This window comes from Aptenodytes patagonicus, chromosome 23, assembly GCF_965638725.1.
Source record: "Aptenodytes patagonicus chromosome 23, bAptPat1.pri.cur, whole genome shotgun sequence".
Taxonomy (NCBI): Eukaryota; Metazoa; Chordata; class Aves; order Sphenisciformes; family Spheniscidae; genus Aptenodytes; species Aptenodytes patagonicus.
The window spans coordinates 1,399,054-1,425,769 of record NC_134971.1 but is presented as its reverse complement, the minus strand read 5'-3'; the positions used below and the strand labels follow the sequence as shown (position 1 = coordinate 1,425,769).

At 57.7% G+C, this 26,716-nt stretch overlaps 1 protein-coding gene across 2 annotated transcripts in view; it reads left to right on the top strand.

Moving 5' to 3' along the window:
- Positions 1 to 2,319: 2,319 nt before the first annotated feature.
- DSCAML1 (DS cell adhesion molecule like 1) overlaps positions 2,320 to 26,716 on the top strand; it is a 115,293-nt gene continuing 90,896 nt past the window's right edge. For both annotated transcript variants that reach the window (XM_076358495.1, XM_076358496.1), the window contains exons 1-3: positions 2,320 to 2,417; positions 11,222 to 11,539; positions 15,173 to 15,319. In XM_076358495.1, the coding sequence (XP_076214610.1) occupies positions 2,375 to 2,417; positions 11,222 to 11,539; positions 15,173 to 15,319 (508 nt within the window). In that variant the 5' untranslated portion in view covers positions 2,320 to 2,374. The remainder of the gene's footprint in view (positions 2,418 to 11,221; positions 11,540 to 15,172; positions 15,320 to 26,716) is intronic.

Below are 26,716 nucleotides of genomic sequence, written 5' to 3'. Positions count from 1 at the left end.
GATGCTGAACAGCCAAGGGAGCTAAAAATGAACCGGTGAGTAGCGTTTACTCCCCCCGCACGTGTGCCTCAAATGGACATCTGTGAGGCCGTGTGGGCGCTGTGCCAGCAAGCGCCCCGTCAGCCCCCGCGCCCCCGTTTCATTCACTCCTGAGCGTAGGAGGGTAGAAACTGCACCCGAGTCCAACACATTGCGTGCCGGATAGCAAAATGCTGTAGCAGGTTTTGTGGCTGGAAGATTCCTGTTAGCAGGCTGGCCTGTGCTGCCATCCTGCAGCAGCTGCCGGGGAGGGAAGGAAGGGGGCAGATCCCTGGCATGTGGCTGGAGCTCCCCAGAGCCTGGGATTTGCTTGTTGCCTTGGGTATGGGCCTGAATACCAATTTGCTTGCTAAGTATCAGCTAACATCTGTATACGGATGTAGGTGGCGATTGATATGCGACTCGATTCCTAGAGGGATGCGTCGGCACGGGGTGTGCATCAGCTGCTGCTTCATCGCCTCTCGGGACGCTGATGGCACGGCCAGGGGTACGAGTGAGCCAGCAGCGAGTGGCGTGGGGCTGGGGAGGAGCACATGCACGCGTGGGAGGGCTGTGTGCCGGGGACACCCACGCACCATGACAGAGCTGCTGAGGTGGCCTGGGAACGGGCTGAGTAGGGGGTGGTGACGGAGCTTGGCAGCACCGAGGAAGGGGAAGCACATCCTCGGAGAGGAGGAGGAAGAAAGGCCGTGGTGTGTCAGACCCGCACAGCGTTTGCTCCCACCTCTGCTGTTGGCTTTTCGGCGCTGAGGTCTGGGCAGGTGCATGTACATGGGTTAGGTGACAGCTGGTCTCCTCACGCTCGTCACTAAAATGAGGGTATCTCTGGTGGGGGTGGCCTGGAGCAGGGAGGGGAAGGGGGATGCGGGGTGGGTGTGCGGGAGCCTTAGCCCTGCCAGCTCCTCCGTGTCCTTCGGCTGTGTCCCTCCTCTGTGAGATGGGAATCGCTCACCCACGCTGTGCAAGTACCGCCCCGGCGGTGTGGGTGAGCGCTCTCGCTCTTCCAAGGGACTCCCAAGTATGAAGAACTGTGCTGAACCGGTGCGGGTTGAAAATGGCCAAGGAGCTGCTGTTTCTCTAATTTTTTTACTGGGTGACGATGGTTAGGTTTTCAACTAAATTGAAGCAGAGCTTTTTTTTAAAAATCAGTACATAATGTTTTTTCTACTCGTTGTTTTGTTTGAAATCAGAATGCTTCAATCTTTCTTTCCGTTTATTTTCCAACAAATTGGGACTGGAAAGGCTGTTTTGAAAGGCAAAGAAAACCTGCTAGAATCACTTCAAGAAAAGACATTCTGAACTGCTCTAATGGGCCAGACAAATTGGCTTTGGTGCAACCGAGTCTTTGGGAGTAAGATCCTAGGCTTGAATTAAGCCTTAGATAAATACACCCCAAAGTAAAGCATTAACTAGTATTTATTTGTTATTTGCTGGCTGGAGGGATGAATGTGTAATGAAGGCTGCCAGGCCCTATCTTGCTTGTGTCCCCTGTCACGGGAGCAGCGTGGGCCGGTGCTGTTCCGTGTCGCGAAAACCTGATTTCTGTCCTCAGGCTGCGAAAAGGTGCCCAGGAGGCCCGGGGGGGAGGAGTGCCGCCAGCTGCGGGCCGCAGGTGGCCCAGCCGTGCTGCTGGATCCCCAGCCCTGCGGGGCAGCTCCGTGGCCCGGGCGCAGCTTCCCCCGGGGAAAAGCCGCCTCTCCGCAGGCGCGGGGCAGGCTTGCGGGGATGGGGAGAGGGTTAGCTGCGCTCCGGCCTCCCAGGGCTGCCGCAGAGGGCTCAGCTTTATGGAGCGTGACCGGCGCAACCCAGCTGTCATTAACCCCCGTGGGTGCACCCGCGGACGGCTGCGGCCGCGGGTGTTCGCCCAGCGCCCTGCCCGGCTGCGAGCCCACCTCGGGGCGGTGGTCGGCTTGGCGGCGCCCACCGGGCTGGGGGAGAGGGTGCTCGTCAGCGCACCCCCTGCTCGCACCGGGGCCGGCTGCCGCCCCCCGCCCTCCCGAGGCGCGGCCCGGCCCGTGTGCCGGCGGGAGGGGGGAGCCGGGCGCTCCCCCTCGGCAGGGGAGGCTCGCTCGGCGGGGGCCGCCGCCCTCCCAGCCCTCCGCGGCCGCGGCGGGCCCGGCGGGGAGCGGGGCGCGGGGGCGGGGAGTGCGCGGGAGCCCGGCCCACCCTCCCGACGCCACTCGCCGGGAGAGGGGAGGAGGAGCGGCTGCGAGCTCGGCTCTGGGCACCTCACCCTGGCTGGCGGGGAGCGCGGCGGCAGGGAGCGCGGCACGCCGGGGGCACCGCACCGTCCGCAATTGCGCCGCAGCCCGGGGCCATAGGTGCTCTTTATGGCATGTGGCTGGTAACTTTTTTCCTGCTGTACTCTTTGCGGAAAGGTACGTCGCCCCCGGGGCGGGGGGGCGGGCGCGCCGGGCACCGGCCGAGGTGGCGTCGGGCTCTCCCCGGAGCGGCGCCTCGGCCGGGCGTCGCGGGCCGGCGGCGGCCGGGGCCGAGCCGGCCGCCGCGCTGGGTGCGCCCCTCCGGGGGGAGCCGGCCCGGGGGCTGCGGGGCTCTCGGCGCGCCCTCCCGGGCGGCCGGCGGCGGGGCTGTCGGTGCGCCTTCCCCGGGGTGCCCGGCGCCGGCCGGGGCTCGCGGGGCCGGGTGCGCGGGCGCGGCGGGCAGCGCGGAGCGGGGCCGGCCCGGCGGCGGCGGCGGCGCGGCCCGGAGCGATCCCGGAGCCGCTCCGCGGCGGAGCCCCCCCGGGGCGCCGGTGGTCGCACGGAGACGAAATACCGCACCCAGGCAGGCGGCGTCCGCTCGCCGGGGCCGGCGTTTAGGGACCGAGGCTGGCGGCGGCGCCTCCGAGAGCCGCGCTCTGCGTCCCCGCTTCCCGGGACTACTCGGAGCGGTAGTCGAATCCCGTAAGACAGAGCAAATCCAGCGATGCTTTAAAAATCGCATCCTTCCCTCTAGGAACGCTGTGTTCGGCGTATCCCAGCGGCTGGATAGAAATCGGATTGCGTGGGGGGGGGGAAATCGTGAAACGAGCGTGTCGAGGAGACGCACGCTTAAAGGTTAGGGATTAATTTGAAGTTGGCGATCGAGTGAACGCTGTCCAAATCTATAGAGGTAATTCTCTAAACCGAGCCTCTGCTCTGGATGCCATTAAAAAAGAAAGGCAAGGAGCTGCGCGTAACCTGGGTGGTTGAATCACAGTGCGTTTGTGACAACGATCGATCGATGTTACATAAAGGAATTGCCCGTTTCCGATTCTGCGGGAATTTTTAATTATGGTTCTGTAATAAATTACCTCTTTGCACATGACCCGATCCGCAGATGCGGTGATGGAAGCGCCCACCTTGTGGAAAATTGTCTGCTTGGAGGATGTAAAGTGACATTTGCCCTAATTATCTTTTTTGACATTTGCGAACAGCGAGGGGGAAATTTTAGGAAACGAGGAAAGTGAAGGAAAGGGGACGGAGCTGCCTCCTTACGTGAGACTTCTCTTGCTGCCTGTGACATTTACCCATGTATCTGCATGTTAATCCAATGAAAAATACTTACCGAGGTTTAATAGGGCATCCTGTCCGGTTGTGTGGTGATGATCAATTATTAATTATGGAATAGCTGCTTTATTCGAGCTGGAATAAAACTGCGTTCGGGAGCTTTACCCAAAATCGCTTTTGTGTTTAGGATCTGCTGAGCTGAACGTGCCAGCGTCTGCTTTGCTTACATTTGCATTTTTTACTGCGCTAAAGGGGAAAAACCAAAACCCAAACCAAGGAACTGTTGAGGACACTACAATTTCTTCCCCCCGGTAGTCAAAATAATAAAGAGCTGCGCTGGGTTTATCGCTTTTGCGTGTTTTCAGCCCCAGCTTCTTGGAAAGGGGATCTCTTCCCACGGAGCTATCGCTTCTGAGAAGAGCAAATTAAAAGCCTCCATTAGCACAACTCCTCACGGCCTCGTTTTCTCTTTTTTAAGAAATAGAATGTATCTTTCGGTGTTGAACAGTCTCAGTGATGGAAAGCGTTAAAGCGAAACGGTTCCGAAGAGAGGACAGCAATACAATGGAAGTTTCATTATAATAATAGGATTAAAAAAAAAAAGAATTGCTTAATGCACGATAAACCTTTCAGATACTTAATATTTCTGGGCATCGAAGTACATCCTTTTCACGCGTTCCTGCTGTAGAACGAGAGCTCGAGTAGAAACCGAAAGCAAATAAGCATTTGATCCGGGGGACCGCTGAAGTTTAGAAATCCCTCGATGGGCTGTAGCTGCTTCTTTCTCCCCCGCTTGTAAAATAAACAAAAATAGGTGGCGGGCAAGCAAACGAACAGGGCGTTGAGCAGAAAGACGGTCTGGCAGTGTGAGAGAGAGCAGCCGGGCAGAGGAGGAGGGGAGGTGAGTGGCGAGCGGTGTGATGAAGAGCATACTGGTCAAAATCGAGAGGCTTGGAGCTGGGAAAGCATCTCCCTGCGTGTTCTTGCTGGATCTCTCTGCCGCCTGATTTATATTGGCATTATATTTACATTATGTTCTTGTATTGGGTGCAGTGAACTATGCAGCTTGCGTTTTTTAATCTCTCCCCATCTCGGCCCCCCAGCGTGGCACAGCGCTCGTTTGTCTCTGAAATGAAACATGGAAACCTCATTAAATGCACGGAGGAGAAGCCTGCAGTGCTGAACTCCTCGCTGTGCCCGGTGTTTGTTTATCCTGCGGATAGCCAAAATTTCCCAGCACGAGGAGCCGCGATGGCGCCCTGCCCAGAGCCCTTACCTGCGCCTGGCGCGGGCTTAGGACTGCTCCTGCCTTTGGATGAGCAAATCGATCTAGGCAACCCTAATGTTTCCTGGTGCGTTTGTTCTCTGGAGGAATAGGCTGTGCCTGGCGCGAGCGGCGAGTGCCAGGGACGTGCTATCGAGCAGCCCTTCCCGGAGACGGGGGCTGCTCGGGAGCTGAAGGCTTAGCTTTGGGCAGCCGTGGCACAGGGCGCCTTTCTGCTGCGGTGCTCTGCTCTCTGCCCAGATGGTCCTGAGGTGGAGGGATGGGGAGCGCTCTGTCCTCCTTTGAAGCGGCTGATGAGCCGAGTGCAAGAATGAAACTGGAAGCGTCTCTTTGTGGCAGGAATTCTTCCGACATGGCAGCACGCGAGTTCTGGGCTGTGCCTTGGGTAACATGAAGTCATCTCGCACCCAAATAAGCAAACTGTTAATAAGTGCGACTTCCTAGGAGGGCACGAAGGAGGAAGGTGTTCGGTTGTTGCAGTTGTTACGACGCGTGCTTTACCGGGAGGCTTGTGCAGTGGCAGGTTTGGGTGCAGAGTGTTTCTTGTCTTTGAAGTCTAGATTATAGCCAGCTACGTATTTTTACATAATCGTGATTTTGTGAGTTACCCTTTCCCTGCTTGTAGAGCCGTAAGAAATAAACCCCGCCACATACAATCTGCATGTTGCCGCCATCATCTGCCAGCAGAGCGGTACCAAATATTTAGGAAATCCATTTCCCGACTCTTGCTAACGCTTGCTGCCTGCCCCAGCTGCTGCCTCTTGGAAAAGGCTGTGTCGGCGCCTCTCCACGAGAGAAGGGAGCAGGCACAACTTAGAGGGGAAAAGGAGACGGTGAGCGAGGTTTCAGAGCTCGCTCTATTGATCCGATCCCCTCATTTCTCGTACCTGTCGGCCGCGTGGTGGAAATCCTCGTCTCCGCCTTGTAAAGCCAGCGTGTGGGCTGCGGCATGCCCGACGGTGCGGACCGGCGGCTCCGGAGAAAGCCTGGCAGCAGGCGTGCGCGGCCTCTGGTGCGTCCCCTCTCCCGCCCCTCGTACCTGCTTGGCTCGGCTGCGGCCTCCCCGGGGGGGACCTTGCTGTTGCCCTGGCTCGGTAATGTCACCAGTTGTCCCCTTGGGACTCGGCTGCAGCTCCTCAGACTTCGTGTTCAGCGTGGCTGTGGAAGGGGAGGGAGAGGCCGTTGCCTGTGGTCCCTGGGCTCGTTCCCCGCCCCCGGGGGGAGCTCGGACAGGTTGGGGGGCTCGGGAGGTGGTACAGAGCTGGAGGATGTCCAGCTCTGGGTCAGCCCCCTGTGTGGATGGGGTGGTGGGACTGGTACCTCCAGCAGGCTGATGTGGGAGGTTCAGGGGCCAGGCAAACCAGCGGGGAGTGCTTTTTTCCCAGGCAAGGGTTACAGCCTCAGCCTGGGTGCTGTCGTAATAGCTGGAGGTGGTTCAGGCCTTAATTTCCATGCAGATGCACTAAGGAGCAGGTGGCTCGCACTCCAGGCGTGTTTGAGCGGTGCCCTTACCCGCAGAGGACCGGAGGCAGCGTTCTCCTTCGCTCCCTCTTTGGTTCGCGGTGATGGCGGCTGCGTGTCGGGAACGACCGCGGTGCTCAGGCCAGAGGGACCGTGCCGCAAGGGTGGGACTCCGGCAGCGGCTGAAACGCAATGCCGGGGCGGGGAAGGTGCTGTGGCAGGTGCTTGCCATTGCTGCCGCTGTGCTGGGCACCAGCTGAACGCCCCGGGCCACGCTCGGCATTTTGTGGCCCTATTTCCACGCCCCTGAGACTGGTCCCCGAGGGGCACGGCGTGGGGGAGGCTGGAGTCACGGCTTTAACCCTTTGGGCTGCAAAGCCACCGGGGTGGGGTGGCATCCCATGTGGCTGCACTGCGCTCCTGGCAGGGCGCGTGCACCCCTTGTACTCTGCTCGAAAGGGTACTGGCCTCGTGTTTCTCGCATCCTCTCAGCCACCCCTCTCGCCGTCCCTTCCGTGATGCTCAGAGGTGTCGCTTCTCGCTCTGTCGGCTCCAAGGTCGCTCCCTTCGTTAGGAGAAAGGCTATTAAAAGTGTCCTGAAGATGAGGGCTTGAAGGAAGCTCGTTCCAGGGAAGGCCAAAGACGGCTCCAGCATTACAAACGTGCAGGCAGTACGTGATGGAGTTACTGTCGTATCTTAAGGCAGTAGAGAGGAAAGATTAGGGCTTGCCACCTACCTGTAATTCCCACCCTGCAATGCGTGCCAAGCTTCGCTTCACTTTCTCCTTGAACAGGGCAGGTGTCAAACACCCTTAATGAGGATAATAAATGAGCGGCGAGGTGGTGATTAGCCTGCTGTTCTTCACAGCATCCCTGCAGCCTGTTACAGCTGGTGGCTGGAGAAGCCCCGGTGGCTCCTACAGTCCCTTTGCTGGCCCGCGGGTGGGCTTTCTGCTGAGGTGGTGCCTCGGCAGCATCTCACCTGGCCTCGGAGGAGGGCTGGGGTGGGCACCCGGGCGGTCAGACCGCCGAGCCCGAGAGGGAGGTCTTGGGAAAGGTGCTGCCAGTGGGGTAACGTGAACTCGAGTCTAGCGCCTGCCCTTTCCGAGGTGCTGCAAAACCTTCTTTTGAATGCCAGCAACACACTTAATCGTGGGAAATAGTCAAGCCTGCAGTGGCCGCTCTTTTGTAAAGAATGGCAGTCACGGACCTCCGCCACCCCTTGAGGAACGGTGTCAGCCCAGGCTGGATTGCCCATGCCCAGAGGATTGCGTGTACACCCTCAAAACACACCTTGTTTAGGCTTTTCCCATCTCTGTCGGGTTTCCACCCAGTTACTGATGCGCAAAAAGATCTTGCTCAGCCTTGAGAAATTGCTGGGTTTGGGTGGGCGCAGGACTGGCTGTGGGGTCCTGAGCAAGCAGCTTGCCAACACAGATGATGTGTGTGCATCGAGGGCAGAAAAAGCTGCTTAGCTCAGGAGAAACGGCTCTCTAATTGCGCTGGCATGAAGCTGGTCATTGTCTGAGACCACTCCGACATCGGCTTCATAGAAAAGGATGGGCTCTTCCCTGGGAGGTTTGGAGGAGAGGAGGGCTTGTGTCGCTGGGCGCTCGCCTGGGAGGTGATGGCATTTCTCTGCTTACGCGGGCTGAGGTTTCAGCCTGTGCTGCTCCTCATGCGGGACTCACACCTACATCTCAGCTGCCTCTTCCAGAAATATGTGGCTTGCTGACAGACCCTGGGGTCAGTTTATGGCCGCTCTGCCTTAGCCGCTCGTTAGAGCAAGTGCGTAGCGCTTTGCAGTGCCAAGGTTGGTGTGCCGCTGAAGGTATTGGAGTTTGGAAAGTCCAGTGATGAAGACTGGTAAATATTCCTAAGGGACGATAGCAAAATGACTTGCTTCTCCCAGCTCAGATAGAGATATTAATATTTCAATACCTCTAGGTTGTAATTTACTACAATTTAAGAAGATTGCACTCTAATAACTTAAAATACATGCCTTTCAGAGCAAGCTAGACAGTGTCCGGCTGCGCGCTGGCTTTGTGTGGCTTCCAGCTGCCGGCGGGCTGGTCTCCAGGGTTGGTGCTGTGCGCCTGCGTCGCTGCATTTTCCCCAGCAGAAGCTGTTCCGTTTTGGCTCCTCTAGCCTCCTCTTCTCAGGTTCATGTGAATTAATGCCCTCGATATTTAGGTTAGGGTCAGCACATCTGACCAGCTGTGAGCAGTGATTTCTGGTTTAAAAATATTGCAGTGCTATTTCTAAATTTTTAATCTCCCTCAGTGATTTGGAGACAGTTTTATGAAACGTGGAATTAGGATGGTGCTCAATGCTAAATGGTAAAGGAGATTATATGGATTTAACTCTATGCGTCTGTCACATAACTATTGCCAATCCCATAACCTCCATTTTCTATTAAAAATCTGTTTCCCCCTTTGACCTGAAAAAGCTTTACGGGTAATCTGAATTTCTCTGTTTATGAGGTATTTTTCCACTCTCCACCCCAGCCCCTCACCCGTCCATCTCTAAATGTTCCTGGGCGCTGCCTGGGAAGAAGATATTTCCCTGGCAGGCTGTGGCTCCTCTCCGATCTTTATTACGGCAGGAGCCTTCTCGAGCCGTGGTCTGGGACCTGGGGTGGAGATGTTGGCCGCAGCCTGGGGCAGAGCCCCTGGATGACGGGGTGCTGAGCACAGCGGGATATTCCTGGTCCAAAGCCGGCGGATGGGCGAAGGGTGGCTATTGCCGTGCACCTCGCACGCCGCGCGCCCTGGCTCCGGCCATCTTCTGCTTTGCTCGGGCGGCAGGCGTCGCCACAAATAGCACACTGCTTTGTTTTCCTTCCTCTGCCTGCAAATGTGCATTTCTCTCTTTCATGTATCTGGGAGAAGCACCGTGCCGTTCTGATGAAGGGAAATGCTGATTCATGACGACAAACCAGCCTGGAGATGTCACAGAATGACATCTGCAGGGCCGTGCGGTGGCCCCGTAGCTCTGTGCAGCCTGGCGCTGCTGCGCAGGAGGCTCGGCTGGAGAGCTTTACTCCTCTGGTCCGTCGTTCTTTTGGCGCTTGTCACCGAGGGAGGGAAAAAAGAAATGGCTTTGTCTACTTCTAGCTGTGCCTGGGCACAGGGAACTGGATGCACTGGTGTGTGGGGAGATACGGAGATGCTTTCTTGACCTATAAATCTGTCGTCTCGTGTGGTGGCAGCGCTGGACCTTGCTAGTCAGCTAATCCGTTGCATGGATGGGTTTGCTGGGCAGCTCTGGCTGTGCAATGCCGCTGACGTGAGATAGTAGGGCTCTGAGAGGGCAAAGGAGAGAACTTGTCCTTTTAGATGGCGATTCAGTGCAGGTACACAGAGAGCAAGAACCAGGTGCTCTCGCCTCTGATTTCACGGGTGCCGAAAGAGGCACGAGGTTGTCCGTCCAGCTGGGAGAAGGATGGAGAGGACTCTGCTCTGGGAAGGGGTGAGGTGTTTTGGGATTTCCCATCTTGCCTGGTTGAGGACGGTGTGGAGCGGGCCGGTGGCACAGCACCGAGCCGGGACAGACGTGCTCACCGCCACCGGGCGCTGGAGGAAGAAGCTTCGTGGGGAGATGCAAGTGGCTGTGGCCAGTGGCGCTCAGCCAGCCTTTCCTCAGGCAAGCAGCCGCGGTGCGCTCGCCCTCAGAGCTGAGGCAAGGCTATCCGTATGGAAGAGGCTTTCCTTCTCCCCCCTGCTCCTGTCCCCTCCTCCCCAAGTTAAGAAATCGAGGTCACGGAGGGTCCCCCGTGACTCGTTTTGAACCGGTGGCGCGGTAGTGATCTGCTTATTGGCTCTGCGGCACCACGAGCGGTGCTCTCAGCCAGAGCTATTAATACACCCGCCGAGGGCCGCTTTCTATATCCCTGTCCTTCCACCCACTTGGAAAGGGTGCGACTAAAAAAAGAAAACACATCTAAGTGACTGGGGGCTTCCTCATCCTTATTTATAGGCAATCTTGCTTGCTTTGGTTGAGAAGGGGGAGCTCGTGGTCCTGGAGAGTGGGAAGGAGAGACTGGAGGAGTTGGGTGAAGAGGTCCCTTCCCTCGTTTTGAGGAAAAGAAGCGGTTTTTCTGCAGCGCTCGCGATGCCCTGGAAAGCTGCTCCCGGGCATCTGGGCGGCTGCAAGCTCTGCCCCGGACTGTGCCCTCGAACGCTGCGTGTCTCAGTCTTTGGGTGGTGCAGGTACGCCTGGCGCCAGGCCGCAGCTCGGGCTTAGGGCAGGGTGGGACTGGGCTTCCCCTCCTTCTGACTCTGGCAGTGGGGAGCAGCACTGAACCCGGTCTTTCTGCCCCTCTCCTAGGGGCTGCTGCAGCTTTTGGAGGCAGTGGTGGGGTAGTGTGAAAGACCTCTGTCCTGCCTGGGGGAGGCTTGCACTGGATGCGTCGGCATTGCCGATGGGCAGCTGCAGGCTGGCTGGGGCTGTGCTGGGGAGCCGATGAGGCACGGGGGTGCTGGCCGTCTGCGGCTCCGGGCGGGGGGACACTGGAGTTTGCAGGAGAAACGGTGTCGGTTTGTCGTGCTTGGTTTGTTGTTGTTGTTGCACGTGGGTGTCCTCAGGCCTGTGGGTGCTCAGGCACGGTTGGACCACGCGCTCAGGGCCACCTGTGTGCGTATGGCCACCTGGGGAAGCCTTGGAGGGGATACCCTGGGTACCCTGCCTTGCTTGCACAGCCCCTAGTTGTCCTGGTTAGGTGCCTGTGATCCCTGATCCGTGCTGCCAGCAAGAGCGCTGGCCTGTGAAGGTGGCCTTTACGCTTCCAGCCCGTGCACTGATGCTCCTCCGCTCCCTTGCTCTGCCGCGTGTGGGGGCCAGGGGCTGGGCTCTGGGGCAGCTGTGCTGGGGGGTGCTCGCTGCGCTGGTGGGGATCGGCAATTTCTGCAGTAACCCCCCGCCGTTGTGGCCTCTGCTTTCTCCGCAGCACATGCTGAAGATGTTGGAACCAGCCTCTACTTTGTGAACGACTCTATCCAGCAGGTCACCTTCTCCAGCACAGTGGGGGTGGTGATCCCCTGCCCGGCAGCAGGGTCACCCAGCGCCGTCCTTCGGTGGTACCTGGCCACAGGCGACGACATCTACGATGTGCCCCACATCCGGCATGTCCATGCCAATGGGACTTTGCAGCTCTACCCCTTCTCGCCATCAGCCTTCAATAGCTTTATCCACGACAACGACTACTTCTGCACCGCGGAGAACTCGGCTGGCAAAATCAGGAGCCCAAATATCCGTGTTAAAGCAGGTAGGAGCTCTCTGTGGGTGCTGGGGTTTGGAGGAGGTGCTGGCTTTTCTCTGGTCTTCTCCATGGCCTGCCGGTTGGCCCGTCGAGCGCACCCCGCTCGCCTCTGTCTCCCTGGCATGGGCCAGTAACACCGCTGACCGGCAGCGTGCTGGTGTCGGGACAGCAGCGCTGCTGTCCCACCCACGGAGCCGGGGTGTTTTGGATGGGCATGGGAGCAGGCGGTCCTGCTGCTAGCTGTGTGCCATCGCTGTGCAGAGCAGCGGGACCAAGCACCTGCTGCCTCGCCAGGGCTGCTGTGCCGTGCTGCTCTGCCTGCACCTTTGGGTGCTCCAGCAGCCCTGCCGCGAGGCGCTGCCAGGTGCGCGCTGCCGCTGCCTGCCCGGGGAGCAGAGCAGGGAACCACGGCTGCTGCGTCGGCGTGTCGCGAGGGAATCGATCGATGCTGCACGGCTGGAGGGTGGGGAGAAGGGCAGGGTGCTGGGTAAGCAGGCCTGCCAATACGTGTTTGCAAAATGGCATCCTGCCTCAGCTAAGAGCCAGCTCTAACTCGGGCTGGTTACTGGCTGGGAGAGGGCTGGAGGGACCGGCAGGAAAGGAACGTGCAGCTTGGGGGTCTCCAGCAAGTGCCTGCGGGCCGTGGTGCGGCTGCAGCCTTGCGGCAGGAGAGGTCCTCTCCCTTTGAACCGGTATTGTCGCACCCAGCCATGCGTGGGGGCTTTTCACGGCTGCAGGAGGAGCCGGACCACGTTTGTCCGTGGTGGGGAAACCCCCACTGTGTCCCACAGCCCTCCTCAAGCCTGTCTGTTCCCACTGTAGCATCCAGCCCCAGCACGCCAAGGCTTATTAAGCAAAAAAAAAAGGAGGAATATGGTAAAGAGCTGATTCCAAAAGCCATTATAGTAAATTATTGACCAGGCTGAGGAGGGCTAATAGCCCAGGAATGGCTTCATTATGTAACCTATTAAAAGTGGGGCTAGCAGAGAGAACTTGACAGAAGCGACTACAGGGTTTTTTATTTTAATACCTTGTACTGCAGAGTAAATTGGTATTAACCCCCTTCCGCAGAGTGAATTATTTACCAGTGCTACCGGGTTACCTATAAACCACAGCTCGGTGGAGGAGGGAGGGCAACAGATGGGGTGTAGGAAACGCGGATGTGCAGCATGGAGCTGTTGCCCTCCTCATGCCGGGCACCACAGGCAGGGCTTCTGGACGGTGCCGGGGGCTGCGGGTGCCCAGGGCTTGTGCAGCAAGGATGGCTGCTCTGGCTGTCCGGAGCGCTGGTGCTCTGGATGTGCTGCAGGGGAGAAAGCTTGTCTCGGTCCTTGCCCTCCTGCCGGGCGGGCGGCCTTTGCTTAGCTCTTCTCCCGTGTGCTGAGGACTTCCTTGGGATCACAGCAAGTCAGTAGTAGAGCTGAGTCCTGGCTTTCATCCCACTCTCTCAATACTGGGTTGAATGCACCTCTCCTGTCAGTGGGATTTCGGCTGGGAGCCCAGCCTCCCCTGTCCCCTTAGCAGGTGCAATTAGCAGGAGGTGCAAGTACGTAGTGGGGGTCCGCACGCAGGGCTCCGAGGGCCACCGGGATGGCTCCAGCTGTGGCAGCGTGAAGTGCTTCAGCTTTACGGCGTTTGGAAACGGTTGTGAAACATTCCCCCGCTTCCGCTTCCTCCCGGTCGTCTTGCATCCCAGTCACTCTCCAGTGCTTTGTAATGGCAATGCACCAAGTAAAGCCAATTAAAGCCGTGTAAAGAAAGCAAATAAATAAAACGCAGTTGAAAATATAAGGAATTGGAAAAATCTCTGGAAGCTTTGGAGAAGCTGCTGGTGAGCACATGGAGCAAATCTCTCTGGCCAATAGAAGGTTTTCAGTGTGGTAGTTGTGGCCGTACGTTACCCTTGGAATTATTCCCAGTGGCAGCAAAAGGCCAGAAGCCCCGGCTGCGGCGGCTGGCACGGTTCAGAGCCAGGGCAGTGCCCGGCATGGGGCCGACTGCTGGGGCAGCCGCAGGGGCGAGCGTGGGTGCCCGTGTGTGAGGTCTGCTCCGGGCTGGGGCAGTTGCGGCGGCGGTGAACGTGCAGGAGGCCAGGCTGGATGCTCCTCGTGGTCCCCGCTGGCCTTTAAAGCCCGTGAATAAACCTCCTGCTCCATGTGATTAAGGAGGCTTTTGCTAGCTAATCTGCTTTGGCTCTGGAGTCCCTTTCCGTGGTAGGCTTCTCCCCGTGTCCTCATGGCGCCAGACCTCGTCCTCCCTGCCGGGGCGCTGGGTAAATAACAGGAGCGAGCTGGAGGCCACTCTGAACCCTCTTCCCCTGCTTTCCCCCGGGGCAGGGGGCTCTGCCTGCCGGGAGGGCGGCTGAGCTGCAGGCAGAGGGCAGGCGCAGGGGAGGCGAAGCTGGGGCAGCGCTCTGCAGCTTGGAACTTACTGTTTTGTGGCTGCCGCTGGTCTCCTCTGCCGGGCGGCCGGTGTGCGGAGCCTGCCGGGACGTGCCACCGAGCACCCCGGGGTGGAGCCTGCGATGTGCCCCTGGTTCTGTCCTGGCCTCTTGCAGCAGAGCAGGGTGCCCTGTGAAAGCCTGGGAAATCAAGATGGAAATACTGTCACCCTCTCACTGCTGGCTTGTTTGTGTGAGGTATACGATGCATTGCCAGGGGGTGCTTTCCACTCAGGGAAAACACCTTCCTTTTGGGGCTGCTAAGGAGTTCTGTCTTAGGAGATTTGTTGAGCTGCTTTTCTTCTGGCCACGGGGTGTTGTTAAATGACGAAGCGAATGCGTGTCTGTCTTGCGATAGCGATGCCCAGGTGCCCGCATCCTACAGGGCACAATTATTGTCACAGTAAGGAGGCGCCTGCGCTCGCTGCGTTTTATACTTAAACTTTAGGAGTTTATGGTGTCTGCATGTGTTACTGGGCATGGTGACATCTTTTTGCCTTTCTGAAGAGGCTGGGGTGGATCCAGCTTACCTAAGCGAGTGCTGCTGGAGGGTTGTGGTGCTGGGGAGCTCCTTGTCACTGCTCCAGGGAGCAGCATGGAGCTGTCAAAGGGATGTGCGTCTCCCTGAGGAATAAGGCACGTGGTGGGGACAGCTCACGGCTCCCACTGTGGCATGGCTTGGAAAACTGTCATCCGCTTCCCTAAATATTCCTCCGGTGGGCTTACGAGGGTGCCAGGCTCTGTCACAGGCTGTCTCTCCCGGGTGCCTCGCGGCTGCATTTTCAGCGTGCATCCAGCGGTGAAACGATTACCTTCAAGGTGGGAGTTTGAACATTACAGCTACGAAACGCCCTCGGTCCCTGTACTGAAATCTGGATGCTGCAAACCTCTGCCTTGGCAGCTTTGGTGACTACAAAGCCAGCAGCTTGCCTTGGTGGCAAGCTGGGGTGATGCTGGGGACCGTTGCAGGGTCCCAGCAGCAGGAGCTGGGCCAGGCGTCCCCTCTGCACGCCGAGCACAGGGCCGGGGTCTCCGAAGGAGAACCGCTTCCTTCCCCAGGAAGGTGAGCCAAGCGTTTTGGATGGAAGCAGTTTGTTGCTGGGTGGGTTGGTTTGTTTGGGAAACGTGGGATTAAAGCAAAAGGAAGTGTGTTTTCTTCCAGCACTGTCATGCTACCAACCATCTGCTTTTCTCTACAGTTTTCAGGGAACCGTACACCGTTCGGGTGGAGGACCAAAGGTCGATGCGTGGAAACGTGGCTGTTTTCAAGTGCCTCATCCCCTCTTCAGTGCAGGAATACGTTAGTGTTGTGTCCTGGGAGAAAGACACCGTTTCTATCATCCCAGGTAAGAGAGGAGCCACTGTTCTCTTGGAAAATCTGACCTGCTTTGCCGTGTGTGAAACTGACTGTCGTGGAGGGTCGTCTTTTGGCTTATCGTCCGTGCCTGTGCTGCCCAAGCAAAGGCTTTTATCGATGACCATCTTGCGGCTTCATACTGGAAAACGCTGGTGGTGTGAGCAGATGTGTTGTGTTCGGGGTCTCCTTGGTGCTGTGGTTGGTACTTGGCGTATTTCTGGGCTCAGGGATGTTTGCTGTAAGCGTGACAGCATGCGTGCCCCATCCTGGCTTCTCCCGCGTGCCTGCGAGCCAGCACGCTTTGGGTACCTGGCAGCCGGGGCCTGGACAACAGGAGAAGAGTCTGCCTGTGCTGTCTGTGTCCTGTGTCCTGCAGTCAGAGCTGGTTTTCGTGTTGTCGGGATGATGCACAAGTAAATATTCCAGCTTCTCTTGCAAGTTTTCACCAATGTTTCAGCCACCGGGAAAGGAACTCGGTAAAAATGGCATTGTGTGCCTCTTCCCCGTGCTGGCGCCTGGAAGCTGCTTGGCCTCCCTGTCCCGCGTGCCTGCCCCGTAGCCCGGGACGTGTCCTGCTCAGCGCCGACTTTGATCTGTGGGGAAGGGGCCTGCGGGAGGGACAGCAGCGCCCGTCTCTGTGCAGGGAGTTTGCAGCTCTGGGTGTTTTGCCCCTGGGTAGTTCCCCATGATTTTTTGGCAGGTGCAGAGCACCCTGGGTTCCCATGGGAGCAGAGAGCCTCTGAAACCAGGGTCTTTCCCCAGCCGGTCCCCTGGGGAGCGGGGAGGAGTGGTGGCCGGAGCACTGACGGGACACGACCTGCCAGGCACCTCTGTGTGCTTTGGTGGGAGCGGAGAGGAACCGGGCAAACTGCTTGCTGAGCCGTGCCGGTGCCGCGGGCTCTGGCTCCTGTGCTCCTGCCTGGCTTGTCACAGGCTTTGAAGCAGCGCTGGGGCTGCGGGCAGGTGCTGGGCGCAGCGTGGGGCCAGCGCTGTGTCCCCGTGTACCGGGGTGACCTTTTGGCTCCCTCCTCAGAGCCGGTATTGATGGCGGTGCTGGCTGCCCTGCACAGCGTGTGTAAGCCAGTAGTAAAGCAATCAATACTGCTTTCCCCAGGGGGATCCAGAGAGAATTAAAGGATTTTGCCCAAAGTGAATGCTCTGTGCTTGATATTTGCTCACAGGTCAGCAAGTCCCGATGCTCCTCCGGGGCTCAGTGTTGTAACACTGGCAGTGCCATGGGGAGCAGACGCAGGAGGGCAGGTGCCACCGGCAGCGGGGTGCGAGGCTGGTGCCTGCTGGGGCAGCCGCTGACCAAGCATGAGAGGCGATTTGCTCTAATCCCTCTTCCAGGGATGGTCCTTCCTTAAGGAGCTTAAGGAGCAAAGTGCTTCACCTGGAGGGGGTGACCAGTTCTCCTGAGGGCTGTGGCGGCGGCTCTTGCCTCCTGAGTGCAGCTAATCTGCTGACTCAGCACAGCCCACGCGCTCGGAGGCGGGCAAAGGGAAGCGGTGCGCTGGGGCTCGTGCCTGTGAGTGCTGGCCCCCAGGGCTGCGATGCATCGGCAGGGTCTGCGTGCAGCCCCCTGCATGGCAGGGGAGCCGGGCTGAATGACTGACCGGGGAGCACGGGCAGCCCTCCCGACAGAGGCTGCGCCCTTGCTGGTGCAGAGCCCGTCACGGTTTGCAGCGCCAGGGCCGGGAGCCAACTGCCTTCCTGCGGTCAGAGTCTGCAGAGCCTCTCCTCCCCAGCACTGACCCCTTTCTGACAGTCTCGGGATGAAATACGAGGTGAAACTCTTTGCCTCGGGAACGCGGTCTTCCCCGGATGGGTGTTCAGAGCGACGAGCTTGCGTTGATCGGCAGCCAGCCCGCATCCGCAGCAGCCTTTTGCCCGGAAAGGGAGATTTCTTGCTTAGCAAATGGCCTCCTTGAGTACAAGCCTGCGTAAGGAGCTTCTGGTGCTTCAGGGTGTTTTGGAGTACCGCGGAAATGCCCGTTCCATTTTAGAGGGTGAGAAACCTCCGGGTGGTCCAAGAGGCCTGGTTAAAAGCGTGTTTGGGGAGGCTTACCTGGAGGCCAGCTGGTGTTTGGAAAAGGCATGGCGCCCTTTGGTGCCCTTCTCTGCTCAGCTCCAGGAAGCAGTTCCGTCTGCGTGAACGAGTGAACGCAAGGTGGATTTCTGTGCTGCGGGCGGGACTGAGGACTTCGTGGCACCATCTCCAGGGGGTAGCGAGGGGTGACGATGCTCTGCCCTACCGCAGGCTTGTGCCGTCTGATGAGCGGGGCACGGCGAGGTCCATCGGCACGAGAACCCGTGGTGTTCGTCCCTCGGGGGCTGGTGGTGCCGTGCCGGCTCCGGCAGCGCTTTCTGGAAAGGCGGCGGTTGCTCACGCCGCTCGGAATTCTGCAGGACGGAGCAGAGCGGTGCCCGTGCTCCTTGTCTGCAGAGCGTGGCTGGTTTTGCTCGGCAGCAAGTTTGTCAACCGAGCATCCGTGCACTTGCGTGATCTTAACCAGACTTGTTCTCAAGTTTGCTGTGGCAGTGGATTTTTTAATACGATGATTTAATTAGAGTGGAACGATTTTAACATTCTAAAGCAATAATTACCCTAAAGACAGAACATATAAATTGTGTTACAGTGCAGAGCCAACACAAGCAAACATGTTTTGCCGTTGGATTACAAATATAGTATCTGCCTGAAGCTTATCTTTTTATTGCTCTTGTGTTAGGGCTAAAACTGGCTTTGCTGTTACCAAAAAACATGGTCTTTTCTTGACCTCCGGTGAACCTCTGCTTCTGTCCTCATTCTGAGCGAGGAAGAGGAGGAGGGGGTCCCTGCAGTTCAGAGTGAACGGCACGAAGGCTGAGAAAAGCTGAAGTGTGGTGCTGAGGCCTGATAGCTCCCTTCAGTCGCAGACGTGCGTTCTGAATTGTAAGATGAAGCAGTTGTGCAGACGCAGCACTGCGCAGCTCTCCTCCAGTCAGCCTACAAAAAGGGAAGGTGTGTGGAAGTACCGCAGCTCTTTCAGAAGTACGTCCAAGCCGTATTTACGGCTGGCTGTGTAACTTGGCGTTCTTTCCTAACTTCAGTGTGCCAAACTCGCTGCTTTTCCTGAAGCTTTCCTCTAGTGCTTCCTGTGGAAGACTGCGCGTCTCCCCAGCAAGTCGTGGTGCAGCAGGGGATAAACAGTCCTAATGCGCAGGAGCAGGAAAAAGCTCCGTCCAGACCTGTCTGTGGCAGAAAACTCTCTTTAAGTGACTATTTTCACAGTAACTGTCTGCTTTCCTTAGCGTCCCTGGTTTTCCCCCCACCAAACCACGATATTTTGTAGCTCAGAAATAAGGGGAGCGAGCGTTCCCCCTGCGGCCGCTTCGGGCCTGCGGCTCCGTACGTGGGCTGGGTGGCCCTTCGGTGAGCTTTCTCGGGTTCTTTTCACGCTTAGTTGGGATTACAGGGCTCCCAACCTCTGCTGCTGGGCCTTTGAGCCGTGTCTTTTCAGGCGAGCCTTGCTGCTCTTTCGATGGCGGTTTGCTGGTGGGTGAAGGACCTCTGCGGGGCTGGGCTGGCGTGGGCAGCGCTCGCCGGAGGTGCCTTGCTGGCAGAAAGCCCCGCTGGAGAGCCGTCTGCTTTACCGTGGAGGTGTCTGGGCGAAACCCACCCTCCCTCCCCACGGGGGTCCCCGGGTGTCCTGCTGCCGGGGGACGGGCTGGCGTGGTGGGACGCGGGCGGCAGCACCCTGGGCAGCATGGGTGCGCGGGGCCCGTTGCTCGGGTTGCTGCTGCTCTTACCGGCCCAGGAGGGCTCCCCTTGCAGAGGGTGCCTCTGCCTGGCTTTTTTCCCCTGTGAGTTCCTGGCAAGCGTGTCTTCTCAGGAGCACCTCCTGGGGCTGTGCTGGAAGAGATCTCAAAGCAACTGCGGGGAAGTGCTCCGTGTCTGCGTTGCCCTGCTGCAGTAGGGGGTTTTGGTGGCGAGTCGCATTATTTGGTTAACTTGGCAACACTGTAACTTACCTTGAAATCAAAGATAAATTGTTTACGGGAGGTTGTCCAGCACATAAATCATCATTAGCGCAGCTCATTTTTGTTTAATGCCTACCTAACTGTCCTGTAGTCTAAAAATCTGTGTTTAGCGAAGTCAAGGGTTGCGGAGAAATTACAGGGTTTTCAAAAACCCATTTGCTTTGCTGGTGCTTACATCAAAATCTATCTCGCCTTTCGTTCTCAGCCTTGTCGCAAACAGGCAGCACCACTCGCAGGACTGTGGCATTTAATGTAGGCTAATGCTCACTCGGAGTAAAGCAGCAGTGCTTCCAGAATCGGGGACTGTGTATGAGATTGCGCTTCGCACCCAGGCTGTGATTTCAAACTCCGTTGCTATTGATGAATCTTGATATATATTTAGGAGGGAGAACAAGGGAGGGGGATGGGAGGACTGCAGCTGAGCAGAATGTTTTACAGGCCCCTCTCCCTTTTCCGTAGGGAAAGAGGGAGAAGCTCCTGCTATAAACCGGTTTAAGAACTCAGCGTGGTAAACAGCTATTTTTTTTATTTTTAAAGCGCTATCACCAGGCTGGGTAATGTGAAGAGTCTCACAGGCACGTGCATGGATTGGATTTGTCTTGGAGGAACTACGTTGCATATGCGACTGAAGCTGCTTTAGTCACCGTGCTGTGGTGGCTGTGGCGCAGAAATGGAAATTCACGGCACTGACTTGTCTCTCTCCAGGCATTGCACGGCCGTAACTTGATGTCAGCAGTCACAGGGGCATGGGGCAGTCGTGCCAGCGCGGATCCGACGTACGTGGGCACTCTTGGAGCGTGTCTCCAGCTGCGGTTTACAAAAGCAAGTGGTGATGTGGGGAGCTAACTTGAGACGCTAGGAAGAGTGGATTTTTGAGGAATTGTCAGCCCCTCTTCTGTTGTTGAAATGTGTTCGTTTGAGCGTTACTTGGCTTTTGCGACCCTGCGAGCACGTGCGTGCCCGTACGCTTACGCCCAAGCTGTTCCTCAGCTGGCTCAGTGATGTAAATGTGCCAAGGCAGGCAAGCCCGGGTACAAGCGCGTCACCTGCCCGGGCTGTGCCCGTTGTGCTACCAGGAGCGCTGCGCTGGCTGGGAAGGACGGCCCCGAGGACGGTTGCACGGCTGGGCTCCGGTCCTTCTGGCCGCCAGTGCACATCTGCACGGGCGCATCCCGAGAGCACGGCGGGATTTGCCTCGGGAGCTCGCGTGCTCGGCTGGGACGCGGGTGTCGCTTGGGTGCGCAGGCATAACGTTGGCGGGGGGGGTCTCCGCGGTGTCCCTGGAGAACAAAAGCGGTGTCCTCACGGGTGTAACGGCATCGCGTCAGCTGCAAGGGAAAGCTGGCGGCGTCTGTTGTCCTATCTTGCCTAGCCTGTCGGTAGCCTGTGACTCGCGAGGGTGGCACAGAAGAGCAATGATTTGGAGGCAGTAAGCATTACTGGACTGGCAAGCCCGGAGCTGAGCTGCTGCTTGATGCTTCAGTGTCACATGCTTGATAGGTTGTGTTGGAAAAAACCTAAATACAGCACTTCTCAAGGTACAGACGTTTCTAAGGGTGCCGCTTTTCTCAGCAACCCTAATAGGTATCCTTTGAGGGCTGCAGATACTTGGATGTACTTACTTAGTCACTGGATATCCACAAAGTCCTTTCTCTGGAAAGCAAAACATAAAGCTTGCCAGAAGGATGGAACAAAAAAAAAAATTGAGCTCTGTGAGGTTTTAGATATGTTTTTGTGTATGTTCTTGATTGAACAGTAGCCTTTTAGGAGTTTCGAAAATACCTAAGCTAATCTGTTTGCGGTGGTTCGGATATGAGCTTAATTTGACCTGAGCAGCCCTTTCTGTCGCATCCTCTGCAGTGCCCAAGGCTGTTTATGGGGTTCTTAAACTCATCTCGGCAACTGTTTAGCGATGTGGGAAATAAAACTGCAGCAGCTTTCTCGTGGTTAAATGTGGCCGTTCACCCCGAAGATGTATGCTCTCCTCTGCTGTACCTTGCAACATCTGCCACCCGTTACGTTTTTCTCTAAAATATTAGAAGTGCAACCGTACGCAAATTCCACTGCAATCCCTCTCGAGACGCGGTGAGTCTAGGGGCGCAGCATGAGGCTACCGGCAATTAAACACCCGGCGAGGATTTATGGGTGCGGCGTTCCCTCCCCGCCGGGCTGCAGGAGCACGGCCGGGGTGCTGCGTGCTGGGGGGCGCGGAGGGACGATCCAAGGGGCAGAAGAGCCAGGGCCCGGATAATTCAGCATTGACCTTGTATCGATAGGCTGCTTCTGGGGGACATCAGTCTCCCGTTAGTGGAGAAAAGCTGGAAGCTGGGACAGAATGAACGCGGCGAGGCGAAAGGCAGTCCTTGTTTATGTGTTTGTCTTCATTGAGACGGTTTGGGGACAGGAGATAAGTTACTGAGGATCGTTACCGGCTGTTAGCATTTTTATTTGGTTTTGCCTGAATGCGGAATAACCCCGGCTGGTTTAAAGCAAGGTGCCTGGGAGCAAGCAGCCGGCGGGCCTGAGCGTGTCGGGCACGAGGCCACCCCGCTGCCCTGTCCCGGGTGTCACCGGCGGCAGAGCACGGGGCTGGTGGCTGTGACCCGCCGCTTCCCCCAGGAGAGGGGGGAGCCGGGGCTGCTGCCGTCTCCCGCCCTGCTCCCTCCTGGCGTGTGCACGGAGCAAGCCGCACAGACAGCTCCGAGATGAAAGCTGTGACCGTTGGGCAAAAGGCCGGCGAAGAATTGGCCTTTTCAATTACATTTTGTAGCTTCTGCCTGGGACGGGTTGACTCGCAGCGTGGGGCAGCCTGATGTGATTTAAACGGGCGTTGTCCTCCCTTACCCTATCTAGGGGTGCTGCAAAACCTTTTCCCCTGTCGACCCCGAGCTCTCTAAAGGTGTCCTGGCTTCTCCCCCACCCCTTGCCACCCTCTCTGGCTGCGACATGTGCCCAGACCTGTTACAGAGGGAAGTAGCTCCAGGCGTTATTCTCACCAAGTGGGGTGAGATTCTGTCTGAAATCATTTCATCCTTCCCCAGAGACTTGGCGTGAATTTTATCTAATCGCCATGGCAACAGATAAAAAAAGGTGTGAGCACATCTCCTTTTGCTGTGATAATTCAGATTTATATATTCAGATCAGATTGGAGTTAGAGATTTTAAAAGGAGCAGATGCAGCAGAAGGTGTGACTGCAAATAATGTGGCGAGAACGTTTGATGATCCTGCCCTTTAAGAGGGGAGAGAGCTTTCCTGCAGGTTTTTCGGAATATAATTATTCCATCAAATCCACTTTAACAGGGACTCATTATAGCCCTGATAATGCAGAGTCACGTTGGAGACAATCTCGCACACGCATGCACGCACACCAAAAGAAGGGACTACAACAAGTAAATAATATGCCTGTGAACAGCGAGGCGCGAGCGCCCTGTCGCTGCAGGTGCCCCCGCAGAGCAGCGCCCGGGAAGCGGCGCGGGCCAGGCAGGGGTTAGCCGAGGTCCGGCTGCCCTGGTCCCCGTGCCGCCGTGGCGGAGCGCTGGCGGGCGCTTCCCAGCTGCCGCGTGCTCCTGGTGCCCGGCCGCGCTGCGGTGGCCCTCGCGCGGTCTGTGTGCGGGAGGCAGCTGGGGAGATGCTCGCAGGCAGCCCTTTGGATGGACCAGGCCCTCGGATCCTGGGAGTCCTGCGCAACCGAGTGCTTGCGATGCAAGGTCGGGGAGCTGTGGGTTTCCAGAGGCCCTTTGCCCGGGTGCGGCTTTGGCCGCTTTCCCCTGGTGCGAGAGGCCTGAGTTTGCAGGGCAGGCTGGGCTCCCCACCTTGTCGCCCATGCAGCGGGTCTCAAACGAAGAATTGCCTGAGGCTGCCTGAGCTTGGGCCGTCCTGAACTAAAGCCGTTTGCTGCTTTCGCTGTGCTGTCGCAGCTTCTGCAGGAGAGGAGCGGTTCGTCTGAGGTCAGAGCAAGGAAGTCTTTGACTGCTTTCTCTGCAGGGTAGAGAAGAAAGGATGCAGAGGGTTTTGGAGAAGGAAAGGTGCCGTTGATCTAGCACTTGGCATCCCAGTCCCACGCGATGTCCTTGCCCCTGCTGCGAGCCCCGTGGGGTGATAGAGCACGAGCCAAATACGGCATGACAAGCTCCAAGGCACGAAATACAGAGGAGTAGCCGTTCTTGGAGCTGCCATCTCTTTGTGTACCTGTAAGCGTAAATCTTTGGCCGCCCCGAGGAGCAGCTGTGCCACAGGGAAGGGAGAAACGGCGCGTAAAGGGTGGGATGGGTGGCTGAGGGTTTGGAGCAGAGGCAGGTGGGCTGCAAATCTCTGCCTGACGCCTAACCCAGACCCAGCGAGAGATTCGTTTCCTACATTGCACCGCTGGCCCCGTGTCTGCCCGAGCTGCCGAGGGCTTCGGATCCACGTCGAGCTCCCCGGTGGCGGAGGTGAGGGGGGTGATGAGCGCCGGGAAGGCCTTGCTGCATCCCCGCAGTAAATCGGTGCTGCCTGAGCTTGGCGCACAGACCATCCCAGCTGAGGAGGGGAACACGCACAGACCCCCGGGAAGCATGAGAGTGAAGGGTGGTGAGTGTCCGCTGTGTGCTCCGCTTGCTCCTTTGCAGGGGAGCTACCCGAGGAGGAGGGTGCCTTTTTGGAGGCGACAGCCAGGATACCCGCTGGGCACAAACCTTCAGCAATGAGGGTTGAGATGATTTATGTGGAAGAAGTTACTGGAGTGCAGAGAGCAGGAGGAGGCAGAGATCAGCAGGAGACGCATGGAGGAACGGTCTGCTAGTGGCAGCCAGCAGGATGTGTTGCGTGGACTCTTCCGAGTCCCAGGGTGTCTCTGCGCGCTGGGGTAGATTGTTCCAGTTACGCTCTGAATTGCAAATCGTGATTTTGTGGGAAATTGCAAAGAAGTTAGGAACAAGAGGAAAGTCCTCTGGAGCACCCCTCCGGTGGCATGCAGGGAAGGGGGAGCAACCTAGGCAGGAGGGGTTCGGGGGTGCAGCTGGGGGCCGATTAACCTCCCGTGGTGACACGTGTTCTCTACCTTACGAGTTGGCTGAGCTTGCCTGGAGGAGCTTGGAGACCCTTGGACTGTGCGCTGCGCATCCTTGTGAGAGGCTTCTCTGCCGAGAACCAGCCCTCAGAAAAGGTTACGGGGCCCAGCTCGCCGCGGAGCTGAGCTGTATAATGAAAACTGGTGCCACGCGTGCCTTCTGCACCTTGCTGAACCTGCTGCTGCTCCTTACTGCCTGCGTAGCTGAGCGTAGAGGGTACAGGTCCTTGCTGAATTACAAGGGCTATGGTCTTGTCTCCCTGTTCAGAAGGCGTTTGCTAAATTGTAATGCTTTTGTGCATTTTAAAGACCTTCCTGCTGAAGGAGAGCTGAAATCCTCTGGGGTGTGAGTTTCTGTAAGGCACTGGAGCAGCTCAAGCGAACGCTGCGATCACCGCTTCGTGTGCCAGGCAGGACGGTGTGCATGCCGGGCGTGGGGGCTGCAGCCCAGCCGGGGCTCAGGGGTGCTGCGGCAGGAGGGGGGCTCCGTACGGGGGCTGCAGCCCGTGATCAGCCGTGGGCCACCTTGCCTAGGGGATCCTTGGGAGCCACCCCTCTGCCTGGAGCACTCTGCAGGGCTGCTACCAGCTCGATGGACTTGGAAGGCACCAAAATCCCTTTGAAAATGCCCAAGCCAGCTCTGAGAAATGGGTTTGGAGGGAGAGGGTTCGCTTCACCAGCTGTTTGCTGGCACGTTCAGGTTCCCCGCCCTGCCCCAATCTTTCTCCTTTTATACCTCCTTTTTAATTGTCATCTAATGGAGCGAAGACAGTGCTGGCTCCGGTCCTGCTACCCCAAGGTCTCCCCAAGGAGCTGCGCCTACCGGGGCAGCGTGGCAGTAATTGCTATAGCAAAGCCAAGCGATGTGAAAACTGTACAGGTCAAAACTTCTTTCCAAACCCCAGGTTTTTATGAGCTTGAGCCACCTGCCCCCGGGGCCTTGTGCTGGGCTGTGGAGGGAGAGGAACCAGCGCTGCGTGTAGCAGAGCTGAAGTCATCGCCGCTTCGTGCCGTCACCGCTGATGTGTCTACTGGGGAGGCTCGCACGTGCGTGGGCAGCTCATCCCGAGCGGGCGGGAGCAGGGTCGGGGCGCTTGCCCGCGGGGAGGGCGGCCGTGGTGGTGGTGCGGGTGTGCATCTTCCTCCCCCCTTCTCCCCCTGCACCCGCGCACATACACAGATGCAGAAACAATCACGGTCATTATTCCTGCCATGGTGACAGTGACAGTGGCAGAGATGCCAGCTTCCTAACACAGACGGCTTTATTTCATCTCCTCTGTTTTTCAAAGCCTCTTTCATTTTGTATGAGGAGACAGATGTGAAGGGCTGCAGGCTGATAAATTCTGCTGTCTTATGAAAAGAGAGGGTGGGTTTTTGTTGTGGTTGCTTCTCTTCCTCCCTCCCCAGCCCCCTCCCGGCACCGCAGCGGCAGCCTTTTTCTGTAGAGGATGCTCCCTGCTCCTGGCATGGGACGCTGTCTGATGGTCACCTCGCTGGGCCAGGGAGGGCCGAGTTCCCTGGGTGAACGTCCCAGGAGCTAGCAGGGCTGGGTTTTGGGTGGAGACCCTGGGGTTGTGGTGGTGGGCACCTGGTTAGAAGAAAATGAGGACAATGGTGCAGATGCCTCCCTGAAACGCATCCGCAGTGCCTGGCCCTGGCGTGCTCCGAGACGCGACTGAGACTGCACGTTTGCCGGGGAGGAGCTGATCTCGGCTGGCGGAGCAAGGGCTAAGCCTTTGCACGGGCTTGCAACCAAAATCCTCTTCCTTCTTGTGACTGCGCCGAGGCACTGGGGTCGCTGGGTCGGGGCGAGCGCCGGTCAGAGGGGCTCTGGGGCTGCTGCGGTCGCGGTCTGTGCCGGCGAGGAGCAGCTGCCAGGATCGGGCATGGAGAGCAATGCAGCCTGCGCCCCTTCGGTGGGGGCTCGTGGAAGCATGCGCCCTGCACCCGCTGGGTGCAGAGCCGCTGCTGAAAAGCCTGCCTTCGTGGAGTACCTGGCCGTGTGGCTCCGGTGGACTGTGGCATCTGCCCTGCGTGGCGCTGGGTGTGGTCCCTGTGCAGCTCCCCTTCCTCCTCTCCTGCTCTGCTGACGATAGTTCTAGTTTAAAAATAAATTGCTCCATCTTTAATTGCGGTTTAAATAACTGCTTCATTTTTATTTAAATGTGGCTCTGTAAGGCTTGGAGAACAATTAGGAGAAAATACAGGGCATTGCTCTGGTGCATGTGTTCAAGCATATAATTAATTTTTTTTATTATACTGATGTTTGCCGAATCTGGAAAAAGATCTTATTGTTCCTCTTGATTTAGTCACGCACAA